Raw genomic sequence first — 25,100 nt, forward strand, 5'->3', positions numbered from 1 at the left:
CACTCTAGTGTTCGTCTGACATGTAATTATATAGATAGCTTTATGAAGAGCACTCTAGTGTTCGTCTGACATGTAATTATATAGATAGCTTTATGAAGAGCACTCTAGTGTTCGTCTGACATGTAATTATATAGATAGCTTTATGAAGAGCACTCTAGTGTTCGTCTGACATGTAATTATATAGATAGCTTTATGAAGAGCACTCTAGTGTTCGTCTGACATGTAATTATATAGATAGCTTTATGAAGAGCACTCTAGTGTTCGTCTGACATGTAATTATATAGATAGCTTTATGAAGAGCACTCTAGTGTTCGTCTGACATGTAATTATATAGATAGCTTTATGAAGAGCACTCTAGTGTTCGTCTGACATGTAATTATATAGATAGCTTTATGAAGAGCACTCTAGTGTTCGTCTGACATGTAATTATATAGATAGCTTTATGAAGAGCACTCTAGTGTTCGTCTGACATGTAATTATATAGATAGCTTTATGAAGAGCACTCTAGTGTTCGTCTGACATGTAATTATATAGATAGCTTTATGAAGAGCACTCTAGTGTTCGTCTGACATGTAATTATATAGATAGCTTTATGAAGAGCACTCTAGTGTTCGTCTGACATGTAATTATATAGATAGCTTTATGAAGAGCACTCTAGTGTTCGTCTGACATGTAATTATATAGATAGCTTTATGATTATATAGATAGCTTTATGAAGAGCACTCTAGTGTTCGTCTGACATGTAATTATATAGATAGCTTTATGAAGAGCACTCTAGTGTTCGTCTGACATGTAATTATATAGATAGCTTTATGAAGAGCACTCTAGTGTTCGTCTGACATGTAATTATATAGATAGCTTTATGAAGAGCACTCTAGTGTTCGTCTGACATGTAATTATATAGATAGCTTTATGAAGAGCACTCTAGTGTTCGTCTGACATGTAATTATATAGATAGCTTTATGAAGAGCACTCTAGTGTTCGTCTGACATGTAATTATATAGATAGCTTTATGAAGAGCACTCTAGTGTTCGTCTGACATGTAATTATATAGATAGCTTTATGAAGAGCACTCTAGTGTTCGTCTGACATGTAATTATATAGATAGCTTTATGAAGAGCACTCTAGTGTTCGTCTGACATGTAATTATATAGATAGCTTTATGAAGAGCACTCTAGTGTTCGTCTGACATGTAATTATATAGATAGCTCATTATATAGATAGCTTTATGAAGAGCACTCTAGTGTTCGTCTGACATGTAATTATATAGATAGCTTTATGAAGAGCACTCTAGTGTTCGTCTGACATGTAATTATATAGATAGCTTTATGAAGAGCACTCTAGTGTTCGTCTGACATGTAATTATATAGATAGCTTTATGAAGAGCACTCTAGTGTTCGTCTGACATGTAATTATATAGATAGCTTTATGAAGAGCACTCTAGTGTTCGTCTGACATGTAATTATATAGATAGCTTTATGAAGAGCACTCTAGTGTTCGTGACATTCATTATATAGTCTTTATGACATGTGTTCATTATATTAGATAGCTTTATGAAGAGCACTCTAGTGTTCGTCTGACATGTAATTATATAGATAGCTTTATGAAGAGCACTCTAGTGTTCGTCTGACATGTAATTATATAGATAGCTTTATGAAGAGCACTCTAGTGTTCGTCTGACATGTCATTATATAGATAGCTTTATGAAGAGCACTCTAGTGTTCGTCTGACATGTAATTATATAGATAGCTTTATGAAGAGCACTCTAGTGTTCGTCTGACATGTCATTATATAGATAGCTTTATGAAGAGCACTCTAGTGTTCGTCTGACATGTAATTATATAGATAGCTTTATGAAGAGCACTCTAGTGTTCGTCTGACATGTAATTATATAGATAGCTTTATGAAGAGCACTCTAGTGTTCGTCTGACTGACATGTCATTATATAGATAGCTTTATGAAGAGCACTCTAGTGTTCGTCTGACATGTCATTATATAGATAGCTTTATGAAGAGCACTCTAGTGTTCGTCTGACATGTCATTATATAGATAGCTTTATGAAGAGCACTCTAGTGTTCGTCTGACATGTAATTATATAGATAGCTTTATGAAGAGCACTCTAGTGTTCGTCTGACATGTAATTATATAGATAGCTTTATGAAGAGCACTCTAGTGTTCGTCTGACATGTATTATATAGATATTATGAAGAGCACTCTAGTGTTCTTGACATGTATTATATAGATAGCTTTATGAAGAGCACTCTAGTGTTCGTCTGACATGTAATTATATAGATAGCTTTATGAAGAGCACTCTAGTGTTCGTCTGACATGTCATTATATAGATAGCTTTATGAAGAGCACTCTAGTGTTCGTCTGACATGTCATTATATAGATAGCTTTATGAAGAGCACTCTAGTGTTCGTCTGACATGTCATTATATAGATAGCTTTATGAAGAGCACTCTAGTGTTCGTCTGACATGTCATTATTTATGAAGATCTAGTGTTCTTTGTCATTATATAGATAGCTTTATGAAGAGCACTCTAGTGTTCGTCTGACATGTCATTATATAGATAGCTTTATGAAGAGCACTCTAGTGTTCGTCTGACATGTAATTATATAGATAGCTTTATGAAGAGCACTCTAGTGTTCGTCTGACATGTAATTATATAGATAGCTTTATGAAGAGCACTCTAGTGTTCTTGACATGTATTATATAGATAGCTTTATGAAGAGCACTCTAGTGTTCGTCTGACATGTAATTATATAGATAGCTTTATGAAGAGCACTCTAGTGTTCGTCTGACATGTAATTATATAGATAGCTTTATGAAGAGCACTCTAGTGTTCGTCTGACATGTAATTATATAGATAGCTTTATGAAGAGCACTCTAGTGTTCGTCTGACATGTAATTATATAGATAGCTTTATGAAGAGCACTCTAGTGTTCGTCTGACATGTATTATATAGATATGAAGAGCACTCTAGATAGATAGCTTTATGAAGAGCACTCTAGTGTTCGTCTGACATGTAATTATATAGATAGCTTTATGAAGAGCACTCTAGTGTTCGTCTGACATGTAATTATATAGATAGCTTTATGAAGAGCACTCTAGTGTTCGTCTGACATGTAATTATATAGCTTTATGAAGAGCTCTAGTGTTCGTCTGACATGTCATTATATAGATAGCTTTATGACACTCTAGTGTTCGTCTGACATGTAATTATATAGATAGCTTTATGAAGAGCACTCTAGTGTTCGTCTGACATGTAATTATATAGATAGCTTTATGAAGAGCACTCTAGTGTTCGTCTGACATGTAATTATATAGATAGCTTTATGAAGAGCACTCTAGTGTTCGTCTGACATGTAATTATATAGATAGCTTTATGAAGAGCACTCTAGTGTTCGTCTGACATGTAATTATATAGATAGCTTTATGAAGAGCACTCTAGTGTTCGTCTGACATGTAATTATATAGATAGCTTTATGAAGAGCACTCTAGTGTTCGTCTGACATGTAATTATATAGATAGCTTTATGAAGAGCACTCTAGTGTTCGTCTGACATGTAATTATATAGATAGCTTTATGAAGAGCACTCTAGTGTTCTCTGACATGTCAATTATATAGATAGCTTTATGAAGAGCACTCTAGTGTTCGTCTGACATGTAATTATATAGATAGCTTTATGAAGAGCACTCTAGTGTTCGTCTGACATGTAATTATATAGATAGCTTTATGAAGAGCACTCTAGTGTTCGTCTGACATGTAATTATATAGATAGCTTTATGAAGAGCACTCTAGTGTTCGTCTGACATGTCATTATATAGATAGCTTTATGAAGAGCACTCTAGTGTTCGTCTGACATGTAATTATATAGATAGCTTTATGAAGAGCACTCTAGTGTTCGTCTGACATGTAATTATATAGATAGCTTTATGAAGAGCACTCTAGTGTTCACATGTAATTATATAGATAGCTTTATGAAGAGCACTCTAGTGTTCGTCTGACATGTAATTATATAGATAGCTTTATGAAGAGCACTCTAGTGTTCGTCTGACATGTAATTATATAGATAGCTTTATGAAGAGCACTCTAGTGTTCGTCTGACATGTAATTATATAGATAGCTTTATGAAGAGCACTCTAGTGTTCGTCTGACATGTAATTATATAGATAGCTTTATGAAGAGCACTCTAGTGTTCGTCTGACATGTAATTATATAGATAGCTTTATGAAGAGCACTCTAGTGTTCGTCTGACATGTAATTATATAGATAGCTTTATGAAGAGCACTCTAGTGTTCGTGACATGACATGTCTAATTATTATAGATAGCTTTATGAAGAGCACTCTAGTGTTCGTCTGACATGTCATTATATAGATAGCTTTATGAAGAGCACTCTAGTGTTCGTCTGACATGTAATTATATAGATAGCTTTATGAAGAGCACTCTAGTGTTCTACATGTAATTATATAGATAGCTTTATGAAGAGCACTCTAGTGTTCTGACATGTAATTATATAGATAGCTTTATGAAGAGCACTCTAGTGTTCGTCTGACATGTAATTATATAGATAGCTTTATGAAGAGCACTCTAGTGTTCGTCTGACATGTAATTATATAGATAGCTTTATTATAATTATATAGATAGCTTTATGAAGAGCACTCTAGTGTTCGTCTGACATGTAATTATATAGATAGCTTTATGAAGAGCACTCTAGTGACATGTAATTATATAGATAGCTTTATGTCTGACATGTAATTATATAGATAGCTTTATGAAGAGCACTCTAGTGTTCGTCTGACATGTAATTATATAGATAGCTTTATGAAGAGCACTCTAGTGTTCGTCTGACATGTAATTATATAGATAGCTTTATGAAGAGCACTCTAGTGTTCGTCTGACATGTAATTATATAGATAGCTTTATGAAGAGCACTCTAGTGTTCGTCTGACATGTAATTATATAGATAGCTTTATGAAGAGCACTCTAGTGTTCGTCTGACATGTAATTATATAGATAGCTTTATGAAGAGCACTCTAGTGTTCGTCTGACATGTAATTATATAGATAGCTTTATGAAGAGCACTCTAGTGTTCGTCTGACATGTAATTATATAGATAGCTTTATGAAGAGCACTCTAGTGTTCGTCTGACATGTAATTATATAGATAGCTTTATGAAGAGCACTCTAGTGTTCGTCTGACATGTAATTATATAGATAGCTTTATGAAGAGCACTCTAGTGTTCGTCTGACATGTAATTATATAGATAGCTTTATGAAGAGCACTCTAGTGTTCGTCTGACATGTCAATTATATAGATAGCTTTATGAAGAGCACTCTAGTGTTCGTCTGACATGTAATTATATAGATAGCTTTATGAAGAGCACTCTAGTGTTCGTCTGACATGTCATTATATAGATAGCTTTATGAAGAGCACTCTAGTGTTCGTCTGACATGTAATTATATAGATATTTATGAAGAGCACTCTAGTGTTCGTAGACATGTTTATATAGATAGCTTTATGAAGAGCACTCTAGTGTTCGTCTGACATGTAATTATATAGATAGCTTTATGAAGAGCACTCTAGTGTTCGTCTGACATGTCATTATATAGATAGCTTTATGAAGAGCACTCTAGTGTTCGTCTGACATGTCATTATATAGATAGCTTTATGAAGAGCACTCTAGTGTTCGTCTGACATGTAATTATATAGATAGCTTTATGAAGAGCACTCTAGTGTTCGTCTGACATGTAATTATATAGATAGCTTTATGAAGAGCACTCTAGTGTTCGTCTGACATGTCATTATATAGATAGCTTTATGAAGAGCACTCTAGTGTTCGTCTGACATGTCATTATATAGATAGCTTTATGAAGAGCACTCTAGTGTTCGTCTGACATGTAATTATATAGATAGCTTTATGAAGAGCACTCTAGTGTTCGTCTGACATGTAATTATATAGATAGCTTTATGAAGAGCACTCTAGTGTTCGTCTGACATGTAATTATATAGATAGCTTTATGAAGAGCACTCTAGTGTTCGTCTGACATGTCAATTATATAGATAGCTTTATGAAGAGCACTCTAGTGTTCGTCTGACATGTAATTATATAGATAGCTTTATGAAGAGCACTCTAGTGTTCGTCTGACATGTAATTATATAGATAGCTTTATGAAGAGCACTCACTCTAGTGTTTTATGAAGAGCACTCTGACATGTAATTATATAGATAGCTTTATGAAGAGCACTCTAGTGTTCGTCTGACATGTCATTATATAGATAGCTTTATGAAGAGCACTCTAGTGTTCGTCTGACATGTCATTATATAGATAGCTTTATGAAGAGCACTCTAGTGTTCGTCTGACATGTCATTATATAGATAGCTTTATGAAGAGCACTCTAGTGTTCGTCTGACATGTCATTATATAGATAGCTTTATGAAGAGCACTCTAGTGTTCGTCTGACATGTCATTATATAGATAGCTTTATGAAGAGCACTCTAGTGTTCGTCTGACATGTATTATATAGATAGCTTTATGAAGAGCACTCTAGTGTTCGTCTGACATGTAATTATATAGATAGCTTTATGAAGAGCACTCTAGTGTTCGTCTGACATGTAATTATATAGATAGCTTTATGAAGAGCACTCTAGTGTTCGTCTGACATGTAATTATATAGATAGCTTTATGAAGAGCACTCTAGTGTTCGTCTGACATGTCATTATATAGATAGCTTTATGAAGAGCACTCTAGTGTTCGTCTGACATGTCATTATATAGATAGCTTTATGAAGAGCACTCTAGTGTTCGTCTGACATGTCATTATATAGATAGCTTTATGAAGAGCACTCTAGTGTTCGTCTGACATGTCATTATATAGATAGCTTTATGAAGAGCACTCTAGTGTTCGTCTGACATGTCATTATATAGATAGCTTTATGAAGAGCACTCTAGTGTTCGTCTGACATGTAATTATATAGATAGCTTTATGAAGAGCACTCTAGTGTTCGTCTGACATGTCATTATATAGATAGCTTTATGAAGAGCACTCTAGTGTTCGTCTGACATGTAATTATATAGATAGCTTTATGAAGAGCACTCTAGTGTTCGTCTGACATGTCATTATATAGATAGCTTTATGAAGAGCACTCTAGTGTTCGTCTGACATGTAATTATATAGATAGCTTTATGAAGAGCACTCTAGTGTTCGTCTGACATGTCATTATATAGATAGCTTTATGAAGAGCACTCTAGTGTTCGTCTGACATGTAATTATATAGATAGCTTTATGAAGAGCACTCTAGTGTTCGTCTGACATGTCATTATATAGATAGCTTTATGAAGAGCACTCTAGTGTTCGTCTGACATGTAATTATATAGATAGCTTTATGAAGAGCACTCTAGTGTTCGTCTGACATGTAATTATATAGATAGCTTTATGAAGAGCACTCTAGTGTTCGTCTGACATGTAATTATATAGATAGCTTTATGAAGAGCACTCTAGTGTTCGTCTGACATGTAATTATATAGATAGCTTTATGAAGAGCACTCTAGTGTTCGTCTGACATGTAATTATATAGATAGCTTTATGAAGAGCACTCTAGTGTTCGTCTGACATGTAATTATATAGATAGCTTTATGAAGAGCACTCTAGTGTTCGTCTGACATGTAATTATATAGATAGCTTTATGAAGAGCACTCTAGTGTTAATTATATAGTCTGACATGTAATTATATAGATAGCTTTATGAAGAGCACTCTAGTGTTCGTCTGACATGTAATTATATAGATAGCTTTATGAAGAGCACTCTAGTGTTCGTCTGACATGTAATTATATAGATAGCTTTATGAAGAGCACTCTAGTGTTCGTCTGACATGTAATTATATAGATAGCTTTATGAAGAGCACTCTAGTGTTCGTCTGACATGTAATTATATAGATAGCTTTATGAAGAGCACTCTAGTGTTCGTCTGACATGTAATTATATAGATAGCTTTATGAAGAGCACTCTAGTGTTCGTCTGACATGTAATTATATAGATAGCTTTATGAAGAGCACTCCCAGAGAGATTACTATGCACGGCCTTGTCTCAGCAGGTTTCTGAAAAGGGAGGAAAGATGAAAATTCATGGAGAACAGATGGTTCAGAGCTGAGTCATTACACAGGTTCATGTCTGTCTCTGATAATGATTCACGTTGTTGACTGATTGGTGCTTCCTGGTGGGGTTGATTTTGTGTCAGATCAGACACGGTTAAAAGGATGTTTGGTCTGCAATAGTATGCACTCCTTTCATTAAAATCACAATCAACCATTTGAGTTATGTAGCTTTATACTTGTGATTATTAAGGGGAAATGTCTAATACATAATTGATTACAAAAATGGAAAGGGTGGCAGGTAGTCTAGTGGTTAGAGCGTTGGGCCAGTAACCAGCAGGCAGCCTAGTGGTTAGAGCGTTGGGCCAGTAACCAGCAGGTAGCCTAGTGGTTAGAGCGTTGGGCCAGTAACCAGCAGGCAGCCTAGTGGTTAGAGCGTTGGGCCAGTAACCAGCAGGTAGCCTAGTGGTTAGAGCGTTGGGCCAGGAACCAGCAGGTAGCCTAGTGGTTAGAGCGTTGGGCCAGTAACCAGCAGGTAGTCTAGTGGTTAGAGTGTTGGGCCAGTAACCAGCAGGCAGCCTAGTGGTTAGAGCGTTGGGCCAGTAACCAGCAGGTAGCCTTGTGGTTAGAGCGTTGGGCCAGTAACCAGCAGGTAGCCTAGTGGTTAGAGCGTTGGGCCAGTAACCAGCAGGTAGCCTAGTGGTTAGAGCGTTGGGCCAGTAACCAGCAGGTAGCCTAGTGGTTAGAGCTTTGGGCCAGTAACCAGCAGGTAGCCTAGTGGTTAGAGCGTTGGGCCAGTAACCAGCAGGTAGCCTAGTGGTTAGAGCGTTGGGCCAGTAACCAGCAGGTAGCCTAGTGGTTAGAGCGTTGGGCCAGTAACCAGCAGGTAGCCTAGTGGTTAGAGCTTTGGGCCAGTAACGAGCAGGTAGCCTAGTGGTTAGAGCGTTGGGCCAGTAACCAGCAGGTAGCCTTGTGGTTAGCGCGTTGGGCCAGTAACCAGCAGGTAGCATAGTGGTTAGAGCGTTGGGCCAGTAACCAGCAGGTAGCCTAGTGGTTAGAGCGCAGTGCCAGTAACCAGCAGGTAGCCTAGTGGTTAGAGCGTAGGGCCAATAAACAAGAGGTAGCCTAGTGGTTAGAGCGTTGGGCCAGTACCCGGAAGGTTGCTGGATCGAATCCCGAGCTGTTCCCCTGTTCCTCTGGCACCGAAGACGCAGCCCCCCCCCCTGCACCTCTCTGTTTCAACTGACTAGGTACCCCCCTTTCCCCTCTACAGTTGTTGGGCACTGCAAGCAACTGTTTCCTATGAGTACATGATGTATCTCTCTAACGTTGCTCTCTCTCCTGTCGTCACAGCTCCATGCGACCCGGGTGCCTTCTTCTGTCACAGTAACATGTGTATCAACAACACCCTGGTGTGTAACGGTATTCAGAACTGTGTCTACCCCTGGGACGAGAACCACTGCAAAGGTGAGAGGTCAAACCCAGGCTCAATATTATTAGCATTTTTTATGTCATTACATGAAGATAAGGGGGATCATAGCTATATTCAATACAATTCAGGAGCTGCTTCAAAACCTGTGTTTAACCCTTTACTATGGTTGGTGTCTTGACTGATCCAAAATCGGCTCTACCACTCTCTCCCTCTTCCAGCTAACTCTCTCCCTCTTCCAGCTCACTCTCTCCCTCTTCCAGCTTACTCTCTCCCTCTTCCAGCTAACTCTCTCCCTCTTCCAGCTAACTCTCTCCCTCTCCCAGCTCACTCTCTCCCTCTTCCAGCTAACTCTCTCCCTCTCCCAGCTCACTCTCTCCCTCTCCCAGCTCACTCTCTCCCTCTCCCAGCTCACTCTCTCCCTCTCCCAGCTAACTCTCTCCCTCTCCCAGCTAACTCTCTACCTCTCCCAGCTAACTCTCTCCCTCTCCCAGCTAACTCTCTACCTCTCCCAGCTAACTCTCTCCCTCTCCCAGCTAACTCTCTACCTCTCCCAGCTAACTCTCTACCTCTCCCAGCTCACTCTCTCCCTCTCCCAGCTCACTCTCTCCCTCTCCCAGCTAACTCTCTCCCTCTCCCAGCTAACTCTCTACCTCTCCCAGCTAACTCTCTCCCTCTCCCAGCTAACTCTCTACCTCTCCCAGCTAACTCTCCCCTCTCCCAGCTAACTCTCTACCTCTCCCAGCTAACTCTCTACCTCTCCCAGCTCACTCTCTCCCTCTCCCAGCTCACTCTCTCCCTCTCCCAGCTCACTCTCTCCCTCTCCCAGCTAACTCTCTACCTCTCCCAGCTCACTCTCTCCCTCTTCCAGCTCACTCTCTCGCTCTCCTAGCTCACTCTCCCCCTCACTCTCTCCCTCTTCCAGCTCACTCTCGCCCTCTTCCAGCTCACTCTCGCCCTCTTCCAGCTTACTCTCGCCCTCTTCCAGCTCACTCTCTCCCTCCTAGCTCACTTTCTCCCCCTAGCTCACTCTCTCCCTTGCCCAGCTCAATCTCTCCTTCTCTAAGCTCACTCTCTCCCATTCCCAGTTCACTCTCTCTTCTAGCTCACTCTCTCCCTCTTCTAGCTCTCTCTCCCTCTCCCAGCTCACTCTCTCCCTCTTCTAGCTCTCTCCCAGCTCACTCTCTCCCTCTCCCAGCTCACTCTCTCCCTCTTCTAGCTCTCTCCCAGCTCACTCTCTCCCTCTCCCAGCTCACTCTCTCCCTCTCCCAGCTCATTGTCTCCCTCTCCCCTCTCTCTTGATTTTAACACATTAAATCCCAAGTCAATCCAAGCCAATCCACTGTGTATCCCCTCCCTGTATCCAATCTATGTTCCTCTCAATCCATGCACTTCCCACAGTGTTTCCTTCACACTCTCCTAATAGAATTCTATCCCACCTGATCCATTCCTAATGCTCAGTGTTCCAATGTATGTATTTTACACGGGAGCATTCAGCACAATTCCCTGTGCATTGATCTCTCTCCCCCTCTCCCCCTCTCTCCCTCTCTCCCTCTCTCCCTCTCAATCCGTATCTGATTCTGCTGCACACTTCCTGAACAATGTATCCTGTTCCACTGATCCCATGTCATGACCCACTGCCAATACCCCTCTATCCTCAATGAAGATCAAGTCTATAAGATATTCCACTGCTTTTTATTTTATTTCCTGAACTCTCAGCTTTTTCCTGATCTTCAGTGCTTCTCTGTTACCTCGGTGTTCTCCACACTCTCTCCGTTTCTCCTTTTAGATCTACACCATCATTCATACAACCCCTTCCCTCTGTCCTGTTGCTCCTCAGGGTTGATCGGGGGCCATTGTACGTTTAGTTTATTTCCTGATCTATGTTCCCTTTCAACGCCCTCTCCTGATCTCTCCTGACTCCCTCTGTTCTTACAGCTGTCCAATTAGATCCATACAATGATCCTCAGCTCTTTATGTCTGGGCTCCACATCAGTTGGTAGTGTTCCCCCTGACTGACTCCTACAGGGAGGAGGCTAGCACTGGTTCTAGTGGGTTGGTAGTACACATCAAAGGCTGGGCGAACTGTTCCTCCAAGCTCCTTTCAGCTCTGTGGGCTACACACTAACCATGCTGGTGACCAGAGTTTGAACCCAGGCAGCCGCCAAACCTCTCCATTCACTGCATGTTTGTTGCTCTGTCTATCCCTGGTGTTTGTTGCTCTATCTATCCCTGGTGTTTGTTGCTCTGTCTATCCCTGGTGTTTGTTGCTCTGTCTATCCCTGGTGTTTGTTGCTCTGTCTATCCCTGGTGTTTGTTCCTCTGTCTAATCCTGGTGTTTGTTCCTCTGTCTAATCCTGGTGTTTGTTGCTCTGTCTATCCCTGGTGTTTGTTCCTCTGTCTATCCCTGGTGTTTGTTCCTCTGTCTATCCCTGGTGTTTGTTGCTCTGTCTATCCCTGGTGTTTGTTGCTCTGTCTATCCCTGGTGTTTGTTCCTCTGTCTATCCCTGGTGTTTGTTGCTCTGTCTATCCCTGGTGTTTGTTCCTCTGTCTAATCCTGGTGTTTGTTCCTCTGTCTAATCCTGGTGTTTGTTGCTCTGTCTATCCCTGGTGTTTGTTCCTCTGTCTATCCCTGGTGTTTGTTCCTCTGTCTATCCCTGGTGTTTGTTCCTCTGTCTATCCCTGGTGTTTGTTCCTCTGTCTATCCCTGGTGTTTGTTCCTCTGTCTATCCCTGGTGTTTGTTGCTCTGTCTATCCCTGGTGTTTGTTGCTCTGTCTAATCTTGGTGTTTGTTCCTGACCCTTTCACCCAGCTGCTGCTCATCAATAACATCTTCATCTTTATCATGTAGTTTATTTCCTCTGTGTGTTGGGAATCATATTTGCTTGTTAACTGTGATCTAGCCGTCTACTGGGATGTGTGTGCACGTGCGCGTGTGATTATGCAGGAAACGTTTGTGCTGTTTTCGTGACTTGTGTGGGTGTAAGTTGGTCATTTCTTAAAGGGGCAGTGCCACACAGTGGAATAATTCTAGAACTGCAGTGTGTTTTACCACTTGGCTACATCTACAAAGAGGAGATGAAAGCAAAGTACACAACCTCTAAATTAGAAACATTAGCATGTCTCTTGACCTCTAAATTAGAAACATTAGCATGTCTCTTGACCTCTAAATTAGAAACATTAGCATGTCTCTTGACCTCTAAATTAGAAACATTAGCATGTCTCTTGACCTCTAAATTAGAAACATTAGCATGTCTCTTGACCTCTAAATTAGAAACATTAGCATGTCTCTTGACCTCTAAATTAGAAACATTAGCATGTCTCTTGACCTCTAAATTAGAAACATTAGCATGTCTCTTGATCTCTAAATTAGAAACATTAGCATGTCTCTTGACCTCTAAATTAGAAACATTAGCATGTCTCTTGAACTCTAAATTAGAAACATTAGCATGTCTCTTGAACTCTAAATTAGAAACATTAGCATGTCTCCTGACCTCTACTATTTGATCTTCTCACTGTATCTCTCTGTCTCCCTCCCACCTATCTCTCTATTTCTCTCTTTCTCTCCCCTCATCCCTTCCTTCTCATCCTCTCCCTCTGTCCCCCTACAGAGAAGAGGAAAGCTAACATCCTGGACAACCTGAACAACACCAACGGCACCATCATCGGCGTCACCTGCTGCATCGTCCTCATCCTCCTCATCGTGTCGGTCATCGTTCAGATCAAACAACCCAGGAAGAAGTACATCCTCCGGCGCGAGGACTTTGACCCCACGATGTTCCAGGAGGTCTTTGAGCCGCAGCATTATGGGCTCTGCACGTTACGCAGCACCACGCATGCCACCGCCGCCTCGACGGATATAGCGGATCTAGCCGAGGACTTGGAGAACTACCACGCGCTGCACCGCTCGTCCTCGCGCTGCATCCATGACCACCATTGTGGATCCGCCTCCAACCCGGGTTCCGCCCACCTGTCCCAGCTGTCACTCAGTGGGCGGGGAAGCCGCGGGAACCTGAGCTCACGCGAGGCCGCAGCCCTCCTCACGGACCTTCCACCGCAGTCGGTACGGCCGCTGCTGCCCAGCGTTGCCACAGGGAACCGGCGAAGCATTCTAGTGATGAAGCACAGCTACTCGCAGGAAGCGGCCGACAATGGGTGTGACCTCGACGACGACCTGGAAGAGGTTCCCACGACGAGCCACCGACTGTCGCGTCACGAGAAGGCAGTCCAGCGGTCAGTATCTATAGATTTCCATGATAATCCATGATAATCCATGATAATCCATGATAATCCATGATAAATCAATCTGTCAATCAATGAAGACATCCTGATAGAAGATGTCATGGTGGAGGGTGACTGATTTTTCTTCTTTTTTTAAGCATTTTTTTGAATCCTCTATTTTTCATCTTTCCTTCATTCTACTGTTCATTTATTTATTTTTTTGGGGGGGGGTTAGCTTTCTTTTCTGCTTCGATCTTCCTTTTTCCCATCAACTCTGTTAGCATTCATAAAGTGCTATGCTAGTAGTGAGAGCTGCCCCTCTGTTTCTTTACCACTCCTCCCCTTCTCACTCTCTCTGCCTTTATATTGATTGATTTCTCCATCTGTGTAGCTCCTGTGGCTCCAGGCCACGCCCACAAATATGACCAGTGTCCCTGCTAAGCATTTAGATCTGTGACTGATTTAGTGCATGTTGCCTTTTTTCTACAGAGGACATGTAGATCAGTCTGTCTGTCAGTCTACTCTGACCCTCAACACAAGGGCTTGTATTGGTGCCTGGCACTGATAAAGAGGTTATTGATTCATCCATTTAGAATGCAAATAACTTTATTTCATAAACTCAAAAGATAAAAATATAATTAACTTTGTTAATGTTAGAAGTTAACTGTGATAATGTTTTTTTGTGTTTTTTTGTTGTTGGTACAGTTCACTTTGGCATGAACCTGTTTTCTATAAATGATTTAAAATTATATTTTAACATACATGTATCTGCACCTTGATGGCTTGATACATGACATGTTACCAAGAATAAATGGAGGAACACTTCTTGTACCACCAAAATAACTTCCAAGTTCCAGTACCTTTGTTGTGCATGCACTTTGTGTGCTCCACTCTATTCAACCTGTATACCTGTATACATATCGGGGCGGCTCCATAGTGGTTACAGTGTTGGACTAGTAACCGGAAGGTTGCAAGTTCAAACCCCCGAGCTGACAAGGTACAAATCTGTCGATCTGCCCCTGAACAGGCAGTTAACCCACTGTTCCCCAGTAGGCCGTCATTGAAAATAAGAATTTGTTCTTAACTGACTTGCCTAGTTAAATAAAGAAAAAAATAAATATGTCTTGGTTTAACTACAGTACAATTCCCAGCACAGCTATTTCAAGACATCCAGAGCTCAAAACTCTGATGAAATGTTCTGCTTTTTTTTGTTTGTAGCAAATATATGCATTTATATATGATAATCTCTATGCAAACGTTTGATATTAAACAACAGAGTGGTGACATTTCAGGTTCTGCCTCATTGGCTCTTTGAGCAAACACGAATCAGAATACAACACGACTAGGGTCTAAGACAATGTCAAGGTAAGCCCCCCCCCCCCACTCTCACTTATACAACAATAAACATATTGTATGTTGCTGTGTAGTTCATAGTTGTACCATGTAAGTCAGTTTCTCAGTCATTGTAGCTTTGATTGTTACATGTTTTTTGTGAAGTTGTTCTGGATATAGTTTGTTTTTTGTATGATTCATTATCATCATCAAGATGGTCCCTCTGCTTGCGGCCATCTTGGTTTTGTTGTGCGTTTTTTTTTTTTTTATTTGGCTGCTAGTTTTTTTGTTTTTTTGTTTTTTTGCGTGGTTTATTTGAAGCTCGTACTTGTGTCCTCTTCTTATCGAGGGCTCGTCTTGATCATCCTGTTATTATTTACTAGCATGGACTTTTCCAGTCATCTTCCATTGAACCTGTGGACAATAAGGATGTTTCTAACCTTTGACCTGTATTTGAGTACATACACCAATACTAAAATCATAGTTTTAATTCTAAACAAGTTAGTCAACTCTAATGTTTTCAGACATTTACAACATATTCATGTATTCTCCTGTTTTCTTGACTTGTTGAATGAATCAAATACTGAACATGGCTTTTTCCAGCATCTGTGTCTACTGTTGTCTTCAGTTCTAGCTTAACGTTCGAAAAGACACTTGCACATCGGTGCTGTATCTATCTTTGTTGCAGGTGCATGGTAACCATTGAGTAACATGAGAGAGAAAAAGAAGAAACCCACACACTGCTCTTGATAGTATCACTGCTCTATATTAAGGTTTACGTATCGTCCCCAAGGCTTTTGTGAGTGTTTTTACATTTGCACCCTTATATAGGAGCAATGTCTACATAAGGGTGCAAATTAAAAACACTCACGAAGGCCTTGAGGCCGATACGTAAACCTTAATATAGAGCAGTGATACTATCAAGAGCAGTGTGTGGATATCTTCTTTTTTTTTCTCTCAAGTTACCTTAATTTGAAAGCATATTATTGAATGTCTTTAGTCGGGTAATATTTGAAGTGAATGTTCCGTCATAATGCCTAGATAAGGTTGTCATATCACATATCACCGAGACATATCACATATCGTCTCGGACTCCCTCATGATAGTATTATGCTGGAACATTCAAATAAACTGTTACCCTAAACTATCATTCAGTGTGAGAAATGAGTCCTGTGATGTGTTTGTGTGTGTTAGCTTTCGTTCTACTATATATGTTGCATTGTTTCCATCATATAAACTTCTTGAGAATAGTGCAATTCTGGATCAGCACCAACGGGCTGAAATATGAAAATACTGACCGGAGATTCACATCAGCATAATGGCGATGATGGTGATGGTGGTGATGGTGGTGGTGATGGTGGTGGTGATGGTGGTGGTAGTGGTGATAGTGGTGGTGGTAGAGGTGATGGTGGTGGTGTTGGTGATGATGGTGGTAGTGGTGATGGTGGTGGTGGTGGAGGTGATGTTGGTGGTGTTGATGATGGTGGTGGTGATGATGATGGTGGTGTTGATGATGATGGTGGTGGCGATGGTGGTGATGATGATGGTGGTGGCGATGGTGGTGTTGATGGTGGTGGTGGTGGCAATGATGTTGGTGGCGATGATGTTGGTGATGGTGATGTTGGTGGAGGTGATGTTGGTGATGATGGTGGTAGTGGTGATAGTGGTGGTGGTGGAGGTGATGGTGGTGGTGTTGGTGATGATGGTGGTAGTGGTGATGGTGGTGGTGGTGGAGGTGATGGTGTTGATGATGATGGTGGTGGAGGTGATGGTGGTAGTGGTGATGGTGATGGTGTTGATGATGATGGTGGTGATGGTGGTGGTGATGGTGATGATGGTGGTAGTGGTGATGGTGGTGATGATGTTGGCGATGATGTTGGTGGTGATGGTGGTGGGGATGATGATGGTGGTGGTGGCGATGATGTTGTTGATGGTGATATTGGTGAAGGTGGTGGTGATGGTGATGATGGTGGTGGTGGTGATGGTGTTGATGATGGTGGTGGTGGTGATGGTGGTGATGGTGGTGATGGTGGTGGTGGTGATGGTGGTGATGTTGGCAATGATGTTGGTGGAGGTGATGGTGGCGATGGTGGTGGTGGTGATGGTGATGATTGTGGTAGTGGTGATGGTGGTGGTGATGGTGATGATGATGGTGGTGGTGATGATGATGGAGGTGATGGTGGTGGTGGTGGTGGTGGTGATGGTGGTGGTGATGATGGTGGTGATGGTGGTGGTGGTGGTGGTGATGATGATGGTGGTGGTGGTGATGGTGGTGGTGGTGGTGATGGTGGTGATGATGGTGGTGGTGGTGGCGATGATGGTGATGGTGGTAGTGGTGGTGGTGGTGATGATGGTGGTGGTGGTGGCAATGATGGTGATGGTGGTAGTGGTGGTGGCGATGATGGTGGTGGTGATGATGATGGTGGTGGTGGTGGTGGTGGTGGTGGCGATGATGGTGGTGGTGATGATGGTGGTGGTGGTGATGGTGGTGGTGGTGGCAATGATGATGATGGTGGTGGTGAAGATCGGTGGTGGTTGTAATGGTGGTGATGATCATGGTGGTGGTGGTGGCGGAGATGATGGTGATGATGGTGGTGGTGATAATGGTGATGAAGGACTGATGGAAATAGAGAATATGTCATATGTAACAAACTGGAACAAAGTAGCTAGAGAGATGAAAACAATTGCCTGAATATAGACCTGCTAGAAAGTATTGATCTTGAATATAAGTAGGATACTATTCTCACCCTATATTGTCAAGTCAGATTTGAATGCCCATTAAAGGGGAATGGAAACACTTTAGGAAGTAAATCAGATTTACAGTTAGATGGCGTTCTAAATCATACTGTTTCCATTCCCCTTTAAGGAGGTACATTATTATCAACTAAACATTTTGGATGAATGCATTGTGGGAAGCACGTTTTGTTGCTCAAATGTATCATCAGCAACGAGGACTATGGTGACCAGAACACCTTCCTCAGTTTAATATTTAGGAAAATGCGATTTTTGTAGGATTTTTACAGCATATTATAAATAATATTTTGGTGAATCCATTTTTTTGTGCTAAGTTTATCATGATAATACTATTGACAGGTAATAAGTAGTTGATCACTTGGGAACCCCAGTGTTCTGTAGCCTGTTTTGAATAAGCCAAATCAATATATTAAAAAAACATGTTAACATCTAGAAAGTTAAGTCAACCACTAATACAATACATGCAATTATAAATAAATTATACACGTTCAGTTGATGTTTTGTGGTCACTTCATTTTGACACAGCTTGTTGTGCTGTTATTGTATTACTGTCATTTAAAGTGAAGAGAATGAAAATCAAATGCTATGTAAATGCACACACGCACACACACACACACACACACACACACAGATAGAGAGAGAGACAGCAAAATATCAGTACATATCTTAACCCTGTATGCAACTTACTAAAAGATAGGCCTACTTTATGTTGGAATGTGTTATTGGAAACATAATAATTAGTTGATCACTTGGGAACCCCAGTGTTCTGTAGCCTGTTTTGAATAAACCAAATCAAGATAATAAAAAAAATGTTAACATCTAGATAGAAAGTTAAGTCAACCACTAATACAATACATGCAATTATAAATAAATTATAAATAAGTTCACTATAACATAAACAAAGGAAATCCATTCACAAAAGTATTATTGCTAGTATTAATTGATTGCATGCTAATTAAACTAAATTACATTTCCAATAAATGCCAATGCAAAACTAACCTCTGACATTTTAATTTTCAAATTTTGATTCCTGTCGAATGTAAATATATTTTTTTTAATGGTTTATTATTTGACAAAAAACTATTTCAGTTCATTTGTCACACCGTCTTTTAGTAGCCTGTCATCTTTGTACTCAGACTTTTCTACTTGGAGTATTTTAAAAGAGGAGCGTTTTCAAAGCTTTGTAAGAAAATAAACAATAAAGCTTAATCGTTTTTCTTTTAAGGTTTTATCTAATCATTTTCGTCATGTGTTTTCCAAGTGCTTATCATTCCAAGTCCAATCAAGTCATGTGATTCTTTATAAAACAAAATTAAAGGAAATTAATTTGGTTGCGAGTGACATTTGCAAAATATAAATGCAAATAGTTGCAAACACACATGCACATGCACACACAAATGTGCCCCAACACACACACTCTCGCAAAAATGGACACCATTTAGCCACACCAGGACTATACTAAATCTAAATATTTTCTCGCTTAATTATCAGGAAGTTGTTAGTGTAGACAATGACACGGATGATGTCATTGTCTACACTACATCGTTACAACTGTGCTGACACCTTCAGTATCCCAACAACAAATCAATGTTTAATTTAATTAGACATGTTTGCTCAGTTTTCTGCTTTGCTGTTGTTTATGTTAGTGTTTGTTCTTTCAGTAATGCACTTTGCGTGTTTTCACACGTTCAGTTGATGTTTTGTGGTCACTTCATTTTGACACAGCTTGTTGTGCTGTTATTGTATTACTGTCATTTAAAGTGAAGAGAATGAAAATCAAATGCTATGTAAATGCACACACGCACGCACGCACGCACGCACACACACACACACACACAGATAGAGAGAGAGACAGCAAAATATCAGTACATATCTTAACCCTGTATGCAACTTACTAAAAGATAGGCCTACTTTATGTTGGAATGTGTTATTGCAATAGGGTCTAATTTCATTCACACAGTAAACTGTTCTAATGAAACTTCAGGATGGCGACAGAGAGGTAAAGTTAAATCACGTCGAACTGTAAGACATTTAGTATATTATTTTTTTTCCGGATTAACATTCTTAGTTCTTATTAAAAAACGTATCCAATTGAAGCTGTCTCAAACTAGTGAGAGAGAATAGAGTTGCAGTAACTGTGGACTGAGTAGACTAATAGTGTTTTTATATCTCTACAGATACTTCAGAAAGCTACATCATTCTTCTGCATCTCGCCAAGTTTGACAATTTATTGAAGTAACATGAATCTCCCTCATGAGAACTGGTGCATTGAGCGACAAAAACCATTTTGAGTGTTTGTGATAAGGAAAAAAAAGTTTTTTTTTGTGTGTATGTGTTGGCTTGTTTTGATGACAGCGGTGATATGCCCTGTTGGTATTCATCAAATGGCTGAGATTGTAAAGCCAGAGACACGTAACTGATACTTTCAGATTCTGGACTGAAACTTTAAAAGATACATAAATACCTTAAATATACATTGTTCATTGGACTGAACCTGAACCTGTTCTTTTTATCTTTTTTGTTTATTTGTATTTAACATCAAACATGTGAGGACGCCATTTTGGTACTGAAATCCCATCTGCAAACCCACTGTGTCACTGTTATGTTTCCTACACTCCATTAGGGCTCCAGTTCTTTCCCCCGGACGAAGTTTCAAACCCCAGAGAATGTTGTGATGTCATAAGGGTATAAACTGTATAGTGTTCCAAGCCACTGGACAGGAAGGGTCTCCATGTTGGTGCTTTCTGAGGACTGAAATGGGACATTGGGATGTATCGGTAATTTCTATGGCAGCCACAGGTCTCACCAGGAAGTAATGAAATTGGTTTTGAGAATTCACAGTCAGATTTCCTACTAGGAACCCAAACATTGGTAATGGTTGTATTTGTGGATTGTCTATGCACACGAGACTACAGTAAGACAAGTGGGCTCAATTATTAGGCTACTACATAATCCCTTGATTGCCCAATAGCCTTAGTCCTTCTTTGCATTAGTATCAATATTTTATTTCATGTCTTTCAGAATATGTCTGAGACCCCTCTGTTTGCTGAGATCTCTACTTTGTTTGGTAACACATTAAAGAAATGCTGGGCAGAATGTTTTCAATAAACTGATACTAAATCTTATCGAGTCTTGTTGAGTTTGTATTGGAAAGTGATATTAATTTGTTCCTGTCCATGAACAATGTAAGCTGACACTTGTGACATCTTGTTGTAAAGTGGGACCCAGTGGAGGAAGGGGAGGACCATCCTCCTCAGTGAATTATTTCGTTTTTTTTGTCAAACATTTAAAAACATTTTTTTTTTTTTGATAAAACTACACTAAATGTATTCACGTCACCAAATAATTGATTAAAACACACTGTTTTGCAATGAAGGTCTACAGTAGCCTCAACAGCACTCTGTAGGAGAACACCATGGTGGAGCCAGAGGACAGCTAGCTTCCATCCTCCTCTGGAAACTTTGACTTCAATAGAAAACCTAGGATGCTCGTGGTTCTCACTCCTTTCCATAAACTTACACAGTAATTATGACAACTTCCGGAGGATGTCCTCCAACCTATCAGAGCTCTTGCAGCATGAACTGACCTGTTGTCCACCCAATTAATTTTGTACTGAAACCATATGCTACAGCTAGCTAGCACTGCAGTGCATAAAATGTGGTGAGTAGTTGATTCAAAGAGAGGGAAAGACGATAGTCAAAATGAAGGAGCGAGAGAGCAAGAAGCAAGAGAGAGATTTTCTTTCTTTTTTTTTACTTTCAGTTCCACTTACTTAGCTAGCAGCTAGCTAGTTTAGCCTACTCAAACACCCTGCTCAAACAGAGGGATGCTACGTTAGCTAGCTGGCTATAACTATCCAACACAACACTGGATCGCCTCCAAGTCAAGGTAAGCGTTTTGGTTTTACTAATTTATTGCAGTTATGATATGTTTTTGGCTTGGAAAGTTGTTTTTTTTGCTTGGTCACATACAGCTGATACATTGTGCATTGAAGTCCACATGTGAAGGGAAAAGGTGAGAGGAGGAGAGCGCATTGATGCGAGAAGGAATCTGGCGTGGTCAAGGGTGTATTCATTCCACCGATTCTGTTCAAAATGGATTCTTAAATGGAATCAACGGAAAAGAAATGTGCATAAACATACCTGAATTCGTCCAATAGAAACTATTTTTTTTTGCAACAGTTGGCCTAATGATTACACCCTAGATCAGCTAAATGCAGGCATGAGTGTCTTGAATGTGTCACTGTCTGTCCATATGTCACTGTCTGTCACCTCAAGTTCTCTCTTGACCTGTCTGCATCTACGTTGTAAACTTTAATTCATAGGCGAGGTTGTAGCAACCTCGAGATGGGTAAAGGGAAAATTTGAGTATCATGTAGTAGCCTAAAACCATCGCTGTTACATTGACCTGGGTGAATGGAATATGAATTACAGGCATCCAAAAAGGCGTAATAGAAATCAAGCCAACTCATCTTAAAACGGCACCGACCGCCACTGTTGGCACCATTCCCCTCGTCTAGAATAAGTGAGTCTAGAATAAGTGAGTCTAGAATAAGTGCCCATATTATCAAAGAGAATAAACATGTTTTAATATATACATGTTTCAAACACTCGCTGTGATGTCTATTTCATCCAACACAGCATTCCCTTTGATATAATTCACTGGGACTTGTCAGGGACAACATATCAGCCAGGATTCTTTGTGGCTGTGGTCACTAGTCAAACATCGTAAAAAGTCATGCACACAAAAATGTGCTTTTTGGTCTTAATTTAAGGTTAGTATTAGACAAAGTTTAGCAGTGTGGTTAGGTTTAAAATAATATTTTAAGAAGATAAATTGTAGAAATAGACGGGTTTTAGCCATAATTATGACTTTGTGACTGTGGTATCTTGTGACGACAATTCTCCCAAGAAAACTCACTCTCCCACAGTTCTTCGCGCGGGTACAGCGACACGACACATACGTGCGCCCAAGGTTCAACAGTAAGCTTCCAAATTTAACGCTGACAGACCTGCAGGTTGAATTGTGTTCCTATTGGTCATTTATGTCGTACAATGGTTTGACTTTAGTAACAGTTCATTAATACTGGGAAAGTTTGCGAAGTAGAGGCCAGACACCGAGAGCGTTTTGACAGCTGAGGTGGCGAGCAAGTCAACGTGAATAGAGGACAATATGGTCTATTCTTTCATACTGGAAGCTGTGCGGCAACATCAATCACTTAACGCAGTGCGTTGGTCGAATATAGAAACGCATGCAAAACAGTGTGCACCTTCAGAAACCGACTACAGCACCATCCAGATATATTTTCTATAGGACCGCAGATCGCTCAGCTATTGTGAGCGCTATATTTTGCACACAGAATCGAAGCATTTCTCTCGACACAAGGTTGAGAAGTAAAGAAGAAAATGATGGTGGACAGGTGTCAGTATATAGGCGAGGACCTTCTACTGCACATAAATGTAAGTCTGTCAAACACAGGAATGTAATTGTCAAACAGTCAGCCAGTAACTGGACAGAATCAGTGGATTTGTTTTTAGCCATGATCACACTTGTTGCAAAATAAGAATGGAAGAGCCCAAACTATTGGCCCATCATTTGCTCCAGTTATCAGAGTTTAGTACTAGAAGGTGTCTTGTTTTGCACAAAATAATAAAATGCAGTACCACAGGATATTTCTTATCGTAGCTCTTCATTAGCTGGCTATAACTGGCATGTTCACGTATCGCCAACCAGGATCAAACTGACCAGGACCTAACCATTTGGGTGGTCTTAACCAATCATAGCACAGTATGATATGGCGGTAAAATGCATCCTATTACAATTCAGTATTTTTACACTATGAATATTACAGGAGGGTATACTAAATCACAGTTCTTGCCCTCTCAACAGTCAAAGAAGCTGGCAAAGACCTCACCTATCTCATAGTTGTGCTCATCGGACTTGGAGTAACTGGTGATTCCACAACTTCCACAATATGATATTGAAACATTAGTTGATGTAGTCTGATTGAAAGGCAGTATTGCTCCCACCTGTTGACACCTGGGTGTTTTGTTCCCAGGTGGGTTGTTGTATGTGGTGTTCCAGGAGCTGTTCTCCTCCTCCAGCCCCAACAAGGTCTACAGCAAAGCCTTCAACGAAGCCAGGTTACACCCAGAGGTGAGATTAGAACAAGCATCGAAACATAACATCAACAAAACCATCTAGTCTTGGTCTATATTTCATTTCAATTAATTTATGCATTGACCTTTCGCAGGAATGTGTCTTGGAATACAGGATCACTGAGTTAGACATTAACCATCAAAATGTCATTAGTCTTGTCTCCTTCTCTGCATCTGCACTGATCTGAAGACACAGGTTAGGTTAAAGCATTTTGTCCTCTTTTGACAGAACCCTGAAACTGGGAAGTTAGAGTTTCGCTACATCTTCGTGGAAGTTGACACCTACCCAAGGAGAACCATCGTCATCGTGGACAACAGATAAGATGGAGGCTGACTCTTTTACCGGTCTGAAAAGGTGCTGGTGCAGGGAGTAGATTAATTTGTTGCTGAGTAATATTTGTGACACAATGTCTTCTCAACAGATGCCGATACAGTTTTACAGAGTGTATCAGTTTAAACCACAAAATAGCAGATGGCAATCAAGTCTATATCTCCCGATGTCTTGTTTAGTATTAGTTTTAATGTTGATAGCGTTGTCACAGATATGTTGGGTGATTTAGAAAAATGGGGTAAGAAGATGATTGTAAGTGAAACAGATCACTCTACAGCCAACGCTCAGGACAATTTCTCTATTTTGAGACGAGAGGGAGCATGTTGGATGGTGCTTCTTTGAGGTGGCTGTTGCCTGCTGATTGCCAACCAATGCAGTGTTGAAGGTCCAGAGGATGGAAGGCCTTTGTGAAGGAATTATACTCTTTTTCTGTGACATCATGGAAACTGTTGCACAGATGCTATTTGTGTTTCGACACTCAAATGTGAGAATGTAGCCTATTTTCTTGGTTGTGGAGCAGTACTAAACGGAGACACAAACCTGTCAAGAGATCATTGGGATTTTGCTTAAGATGATTTGGTGTTAAAAGTAAAAGTTGAGATTTGATTTGTCAACATTAACGAGTGTGTTCCTGCGATGAGATTTGACATCTCGTGAGCTAAATATCGCGTTGACATTTATACCCCTTGGAATTTAAATGTCAATCACGTTTTGCAATTGTGTTCCCCACATTCAAGTGTATTGGAGAAAGAAATGACACTTTTAATAAATTGATTATATT

General features: G+C 40.2%; 2 protein-coding genes across 3 annotated transcripts in view; both read left to right on the plus strand.

The window, feature by feature from the left end:
• Window positions 1–20,949, plus strand: part of LOC135517136 (neuropilin and tolloid-like protein 1) — a 212,091-nt gene extending 191,142 nt beyond the window's left edge. The window contains exons 8-11 of one of the 2 annotated variants that reach the window (XM_064941171.1): window positions 9,448–9,561; window positions 13,135–13,756; window positions 15,037–15,109; window positions 20,008–20,949. In XM_064941171.1, the coding sequence (XP_064797243.1) occupies window positions 9,448–9,561; window positions 13,135–13,756; window positions 15,037–15,097 (797 nt within the window). In that variant the 3' untranslated portion in view covers window positions 15,098–15,109; window positions 20,008–20,949. Of the gene's footprint in view, window positions 1–9,447; window positions 9,562–13,134; window positions 13,757–15,036; window positions 15,110–16,312; window positions 16,365–20,007 lie in introns of those variants that run through there. The other variant, XM_064941172.1, reaches the window with a different exon arrangement.
• Window positions 20,950–22,793: 1,844 nt separating this feature from the next.
• LOC135518504 (mitochondrial import inner membrane translocase subunit Tim21-like) lies at window positions 22,794–25,097 on the plus strand. The gene is made up of 4 exons (XM_064943677.1): window positions 22,794–23,289; window positions 23,720–23,782; window positions 23,889–23,986; window positions 24,218–25,097. The coding sequence occupies exons 1-4, from the start codon at window positions 23,082–23,084 to the stop codon at window positions 24,308–24,310; spliced, it is 462 nt and encodes a 153-aa protein (XP_064799749.1). The 5' UTR covers window positions 22,794–23,081; the 3' UTR covers window positions 24,311–25,097.
• The last annotated feature ends 3 nt before the right edge of the window (window positions 25,098–25,100 follow it).

This window comes from Oncorhynchus masou, chromosome 28, assembly GCF_036934945.1.
Source record: "Oncorhynchus masou masou isolate Uvic2021 chromosome 28, UVic_Omas_1.1, whole genome shotgun sequence".
Classification (NCBI taxonomy): Eukaryota; Metazoa; Chordata; class Actinopteri; order Salmoniformes; family Salmonidae; genus Oncorhynchus; species Oncorhynchus masou.